Raw genomic sequence first — 7,589 nt, forward strand, 5'->3', positions numbered from 1 at the left:
CACTTAAAGGAATGCAGTATTTGTTTATTTAGAAGGGAGCCCTCTAATTTACTGGTAACCATCATATGAAAGTTATCATATTTTTTTACATTTATAGAATGCTGCATTTGTAGCTCCTTATTGAATATCCTGTGGCTGTGTGTGAAAATTAGTTGTGCAAGACTAGTTGAACAACATCTCAGCCAAGAATTTTCTTACTGACCTTGGTCAGCGTGACTAAGGGAAAGAGTAGGCAGGGAGCAGATGATGTACGCAAAGGGACTGGTGGTCTGAGGTGCATTTGTTTTAATGCAAGAAGTGTAGTAGGTAAGGCAGATGAACTTAGGGCTTGGATTAGTACCTGGGAGTATGATATTGCTATTACTGAGACTTGGTTAAGGGAAGGGCATGATTGGCAACTAAATATCCCAGGATATCGATGCTTCAGGCAGGATAGAGAGGGAGGTAAAAGAGGTGGAGGAGTTGCATTACTGGTCAAAGAGGATATCACAGCTGTGCTGAAGGAGGGCACTATGGAGGACTCGAGCAGTGAGGCAATATGGGCAGAACTCAGAAATAGGAAGGGTGCGGTAACAATGTTGGGGCTGTACTCCAGGCCTCCCAACAGCGAGCGTGAGATAGAGGTACAAATATGTAAACAGATTATGGAAAGATGTAGGAGCAACAGGGTGGTGGTGATAGGAGATTTTAATTTTCCCAACATTGACTGGGATTCACTTAGTGTTAGAGGTCTAGATGGAGCAGAATTTGTAAGGAGCATCCAGGAGGGTTTTCTAGAGCAGTATGTAAATAGTCCAACTCGGGAAGGGGCCATACTGGACCTGGTGTTGGGGAATGAGCCCGGCCAGGTGGTTGAAGTTTCAGTCGGGGACTACTTTGGGAATAGTGATCACAATTCCGTAAGTTTTAAAATACTCATGGACAAAGACGAGAGTGGTCCTAAAGGAAGAGTGCTAAATTGGGGGAAGGCCAACTATACCAAAATTCGGCAGGAGCTGGGGAATGTAGATTGGGAGCAGCTGTTTGAAGGTAAATCCACATTTGATATGTGGGAGGCTTTTAAAAAGAGAGGTTGATTAGCGTGCAGGAGAGACATGTTCCTGTGAAAATGAGGGGTAGAAATGGCAAGATTAGGGAACCATGGATGACAGGTGAAATTGTGAGACTAGCTAAGAGGAAAAAGGAAGCATACATAACGTCTAGGAGGCTGAAGAAAGACGAAGCTTTGAAAGAATATCGGGAATGTAGGACCAATCTGAAACGAGGAATTAAGAGGGCTAAAAGGGGTCATGAAATACCTTTAGTAAACAGGGTTAAGGAAAATCCCAAAGCCTTTTATTCATATATAAGGAGCAAGGGGGTAACTAGAGAAAGGATTGGCCCACTCAAGGACAAAGGAGGAAAGTTATGCGTGGAGTCAGAGAAAATGGGTGAGATTCTAAACGAGTACTTTGCATCGGTATTCACCGAGGAGAGGGACATGACGGATGTTGAGGTTAGGGACAGATGTTTGATTACTCTAGGTCAAGTCAGCATAAGGAGGGAGGAAGTGTTGGGTATTCTAAAAGGCATTAAGGTGGACAAGTCCCCAGGTCCGGATGGGATCTATCCCAGGTTACTGAGGGAAGCGAGAGAGGAAATAGCTGGGGCCTTAACAGATATCTTTGCAGCATCCTTAAACACGGGTGAGGTCCCGGAGGACTGGAGAATTGCTAATGTTGTCCCCTTGTTTAAGAAGGGTAGCAGGGAAAATCCAGGTAATTATAGACCGGTGAGCCTGACGTCAGTGGTAGGGAAGCTGCTGGAGAAGATACTGAAGGATAGGATCTATTCCCATTTGGAAGAAAATGAGCTTATCAGTGATAGGCAACATGGTTTTGTGCAGGGAAGGTCATGTCTTACCAACTTAGTAGAATTCTTTGAGGAAGTGACAAAGTTGATTGATGAGGGAAGGGCTGTAGATGTCATATACATGGACTTCAGTAAGGCGTTTGATAAGGTTCCCCATGGTAGGCTGATGGAGAAAGTGAAGTCGCATGGGGTCCAGGGTGTACTAGCTAGATGGATAAAGAACTGGCTGGGCAACAGGAGACAGAGAGTAGTAGTGGAAGGGAGTTTCTCAAAATGGAGGCGTGTGACCAGTGGTGTTCCACAGGGATCCGTGCTGGGACCACTGTTGTTTGTGATATACATAAATGATTTGGAGGAAAGTATTGGTGGTCTGATTAGCAAGTTTGCAGACGACACTAAGATTGGTGGAGTAGCAGATAGTGAAGGGGACTGTCAGAGAATACAGCAGAATATAGATAGATTGGAGAGTTGGGCAGAGAAATGGCAGATGGAGTTCAATCAGGGCAAATGCGAGGTGATGCATTTTGGAAGATCCAATTCAAGAGTGAACTATACAGTAAATGGAAAAGTCCTGGGGAAAATTGATGTACAGAGAGATTTGGGTGTTCAGATCCATTGTTCCCTGAAGGTGGCAACGCAGGTCAATAGAGTGGTCAAGAAGGCATACGGCATGCTTTCCTTCATCGGACGAGGTATTGAGTACAAGCGTTGGCAGGTCATGTTACAGTTGTATAGGACTTTGGTTCGGCCACATTTGGAATACTGCGTGCAGTTCTGGTCGCCACATTACCAAAAGGATGTAGATGCTTTGGAGAGGGTGCAGAGGAGGTTCACCAGGATGTTGCCTGGTATGGAGGGCGCTAGCTATGAAGAGAGGTTGAGTAGATTAGGATTATTTTCATTAGAAAGACGGAGGTTGAGGGGGGACCTGATTGAGGTGTACAAAATCATGAGAGGTATAGACAGGCTGGATAGCAAGAAGCTTTTTCCCCAGAGTGGGGGATTCAATTACTAGGGGTCACGAGTTCAAAGTGAGAGGGGAAAAGTTTAGGGGGGATATGCGTGGAAAGTTCTTTACGCAGAGGGTGGTGGGTGCCTGGAATGCATTGCCAGCGGAGGTGGTAGACGCGGGCACGATAGCGTCTTTTAAGATGTATCTAGACAGATACATGAATGGGCAGGAAGCAAGGAGATACAGACCCTTAGAAAATAGGCAACGTGTTTAGATAGAGGATCTGGATCGGCGCAGGCTTGGAGGGCCGAAGGGCCTGTTCCTGTGCTGTAATTTTCTTTGTTCTTTGTGTGAGGTGCCTGTGTGTTATATAACTGCCTCCATCCTGCACAACTCAATGTGTAACTCTTAATGTTCAGCCTGTAGATGGTAAAATCTCTATTTTTTAAAAATAAAGATTATTACAAAGTGGAAACAAAAAGACAAACACATAGTACAAACCAAATCCCTTTTGTGTTCATGTAAATGTTTCTTTTTCCTTCACCAACTTGTGAATTTGATAATCATAACCCACCCTTGAGTTTCACATTGTTTATGTTATAAATAACATAAAGTTGCTTAGGGCAGTGGAAATGGGTGGGTTATGTCTTTTTTTTTGCTTGACAAACTTAGAATGAAGTTAGGAAATTCCCTTTTGGTCTGCATGTGAAATGTTATATTTAAATTGTTTTATTGTACGTTGTGAAGAGAGATCCAAGGTTGGTTCCATGAAACCCCTGCGGGGAACAACTATTTTCTTGTTGGTGACATTATTTCACAGTGCAAATTAAATATGATTCTTCAGTTAGAGGAAGTTTCTCCAGACCCTTTTGCTACATTCCAATTGCTATTCTGAGCACATAAGGGTTTTTAGGGTGGGAAAGAGGCATGGAGGAATAGTTTTAACTCTAGTTTGACATTCATACACCACTCAGAAGCTTTGATGATCTAGCCAAGAATTGTACCAAATGGGAACCTTCCCATGCCAGTTGAGAGGGGGCCATTGATGGGATTTGTGGAGGTGTATTGTTGAAAATGATAGTGTTTTAAATGGGATGGGGTGGTATCCTTGTAGTCCAGTATCTATTCTTTAGACCACTTATATCACATTAATTTTAATATTAATTTCAAAAACTGATGCATTAAATTAGGGCGACGCAGTGGCACAGTGGTTAGCACCGCAGCCTCACAGCTCCAGCAACCCAGGTTCAGTTCTGGGTACTGCCTGTGCGGAGTTTGCAAGTTCTCCCTGTGACCGCGTGTGTTTCCGCCGGGTGCTCCGGTTTCCTCCCACAGCCAAAGACTTGCAGGTTGATAGGTAAATTGGCCATTGTAAATTGCCCCTAGTGTAGGTAGGTGGTAGGAGAATGGTGGGGATGTGGTTGGGAATATGGGATTAATGTAGGATTAGTATAAATGAGTGGTTGTTGGTCGGCACAGATTCGGTGGGCCGAAGGGCCTGTTTCAGTGCTGTATCTCTAAATAAATAAATAAATGTACTCGTATACATTCAAACCAATGATTTATTCACTCAGTTAAATATTTACACATTTCATTTAACCACCATTTTAATATTCTGGAAATTCTGAATGTTATTTTGAAATGCAGTAGTCCTTTGTGATTTTAGTTCAGCATTTCTTTGTTAGTGAGCCATGCATTGATCATACCTGACTCCATTAGCTTTTTTTTCCTCTCATAGATTAAATGCAACTGCATAAACATAATGAGTAAAAATGATTAATTTTAATTGGATCATAATATCAAGAGCTTGTCATGTGTGGAATGTTACTAGTTCAGTAATGTATCAGATTTGAAATGGAAATGCAACAGCTTCATTTTCTTGTTACATTCTTGGTATATTTTATTTACAAAGCTCTGTGGCTGTGTTTTTTATTAATTGAAATAATACATTTAGTTGGTAAATAATATGGATCTGTCCTTTCTGAATCAGGTGGGGCCTCTGGAGATGAAAGTGATGCCCTTAGCATTAATGCTGAAGCATATGATAGTGACATAGAACAAAACTGCAATGAACAAGAAGACTTGGTACCTCAGAAAAGTACGACAACTCGTGTTGGTGTTGAAGATGAAATTCAAAAGGATATCGAAAAGAGTGTAAATGAGATTCTAGGTTTGACGGGCTGTCCCACAGGGAGACATCAGTCAGCTGGATCTCCCAATCCTGATGGGGATGGTCTTCAGCCTTCAGCACAGCAACTGGAACTGCTCGAGCTAGAAATGCGGGCCAGGGCAATCAAGGCTCTAATGAGGGCTGGTGACACCAAAACGCAGTCTTAAGAATTATAACTATGTTTGTGCACCAGTTAACCGAAGTGCGATCAATTGTAACCTAACACTACCAGGCCAAATAGAATACTATAGAACTCTCTTTAGTTCCCATTCTCGCCCTTTTTGTCCCACCTCCAAACTGCAAATTTACTTGGTTTGTGCTTCCTCTCTGCTAGGACATCTTTTTGATATTTTGCTTCTCATATTTGAGCTCCATTAGTAATCTGCTGTTCAGTAGTAAATTATGGACCCTAAATATGCTGTTGGAAATACTTTGCAAAAATGCTATGCTGTAATAATGGGTACAGATATTTTGAATTTGTGCAATGTGTGTTTACAAACATAGTACCCAATAATTAACTGTACTCTGGATGGCCTGGCAGTGAAATGGTAAGTGACTTTTCCTCATTTAGTCAAATGTTTACATCCTAGTGCAGGTGTAGACGTGACATGTTTGTCAACTTTTAACTAATGGGGAAAAAATGCTTATCTTGTCCTCTGAGTAGAGTCTTACCAGTTAACTGGAGTCAGCAGTATGGAGGAATCTTCACAATAACTGAGGTAAAGTAATAGAAGGGGAGAGAAGTGCCGTGATTTAAAGAAGAAAGCACATTTTGTGAATGTGTTTTAATGCCTTTGAGCACTAATATAAAATTGCAATGATTTTGAATGTCATTATTTGTACACCTCTGAACCGTAGTTATAGTACGAGGCTCCTAAACAGTTATTTTTTTTAAAGAATCTTCGACTGGCAGCCCTATTTGAAGTTGGTAAAGTAGTAGTTCCATATTGCACATATCTAAAAATGCTTAAATAGGGTTATTGTTGTAGAAATCAGGCACATGCATGGAGCAAGGAGCTCTCCGAAATGCAGAATATTTAGTTGTTGTACATATATGTTTCAACGAAATATATTTGTCCAGCTGAAATTTTGTTTTTTACTGCTAAGTTTAGCTAAAAAAAATTAGTAAAATAGTTGAAATTGTTAAGACCACACTTGTTTCATTTACCAGCTTTTTTGAAGTTCAAAATGTGAAGTCATTGTATTCTGAATTGTGGTTGCTATAATTCAGTGGAGTTAAAGATGAATGTTCTTAAATATATTGGAGCATGAGAAAACCATTTATTGAATGATCAGGAAACTTCCATTATATCTAAAAGTAAGATATATTTTAATTTGGTTTGAGAGAGATGCTTTGGTTGCTTTTGTTGAAAGCTCTATTTTCAACATGAGCTCTTGAAAATGAAATTGCACCAATTCAGCCTAGATCTGAAAGCATACTATTTTTATGTCATAAAATAAGATTGCATTATTCTAAAATCTTGCAAACAGCCAGTTGTTTATATTATATATTTTAGGAAGCTTATTTTTTCCTGGAAGGATAAGATTTTTGTTTAAAGCAGACTCCCCATAGCTTTTAATTTTTGGAAAACTTACAAGCAGTTTCCTACTTTACAGCCGACTTCTGCTGAAACCTGCTCCTTTAAGGCGAATGAAGCAGAATTTTCTCAGGTGAAAGTAGCCACAGGCATCTCTAAATTCAACAGAGCAATTATTCCACGTGCTGTTAAGATTTCAGAACATTCCCCGGAAAGCAGAATGGCATTTTCTAGTGTTTACCGTTATATTAATTGTGGCTCTTTGACATGATCTCAGTTGTCTAGATTCAAATATAATTAAACCACAATGTGGTATGGAAAATTTTTCAATAGCTTGTATGTGTTTCCTTAATATTGAATTGGTTTGAATTATACAGACTTGCTTTATCTAACCACCTTGTAATTGTTAATGAGTTGGCATTTATAATATGAGTGAATGTTGACTGAAGTACTATCTTGAAAGTGCATTTGGCCTCATGATTTTTTAAATAAAATCAACAATTAGCATAAGTTTTTATGAGCCTGCAAAGATCATGTTGAAACAAGGGCATTGAGAGCCACTTGTGAGGGATGGAAGACTTTGCAACACAGGAGCTACTGAACTATAAATTGGGTGCTAGAGACTTCAAATCAAAATTAAGTTGAATATTTTTATATTTCATTGCATATTTGAACTCTTTTGTTCCCTTCCATATTTTTGCTATAACATTTTAAGTCTACCCACCGAATCATTCTGCATTTAGTCTGGTTCTGGTATCTGCCATATGGTGTCTGGTAGGAGAAATCCTGCTGATCATTATCGTGAATGCTGATCGGAACCTAAAGCAGTATTTAAAAAAATATAGACACAAAGCAACTCTTAGTTTGTGAACATCATAAATTAGAAATATTGCCTTTTTATGTCCTTAGGATATCCCAATGCGCTTCACATTCAAGAAGTTACTTGGCACAGTGGTGCAGTGGTTAGCACCGCAGCCTCACAGCTCAAGCGACCCGGGTTCAATTCTGGGTACTGCCTGTGCGGAGTTTGCAAGTTCTCCCTGTGACCGCGTGGGTTTTCGCCGGGTGCTCAGGTTTC

At 40.5% G+C, this 7,589-nt stretch overlaps 1 protein-coding gene across 3 annotated transcripts in view; it reads left to right on the forward strand.

Annotated features, from left to right (window-relative positions):
* Positions 1-7,021, forward strand: part of LOC137369272 (caspase activity and apoptosis inhibitor 1) — a 47,499-nt gene extending 40,478 nt beyond the window's left edge. For all 3 annotated transcript variants that reach the window (XM_068030249.1, XM_068030250.1, XM_068030251.1), the window contains exon 6: positions 4,794-7,021. In XM_068030249.1, the coding sequence (XP_067886350.1) occupies positions 4,794-5,140 (347 nt within the window). In that variant the 3' untranslated portion in view covers positions 5,141-7,021. The remainder of the gene's footprint in view (positions 1-4,793) is intronic.
* The last annotated feature ends 568 nt before the right edge of the window (positions 7,022-7,589 follow it).

Source organism: Heterodontus francisci, chromosome 4, assembly GCF_036365525.1.
Source record: "Heterodontus francisci isolate sHetFra1 chromosome 4, sHetFra1.hap1, whole genome shotgun sequence".
In the NCBI taxonomy this organism is placed as follows: Eukaryota; Metazoa; Chordata; class Chondrichthyes; order Heterodontiformes; family Heterodontidae; genus Heterodontus; species Heterodontus francisci.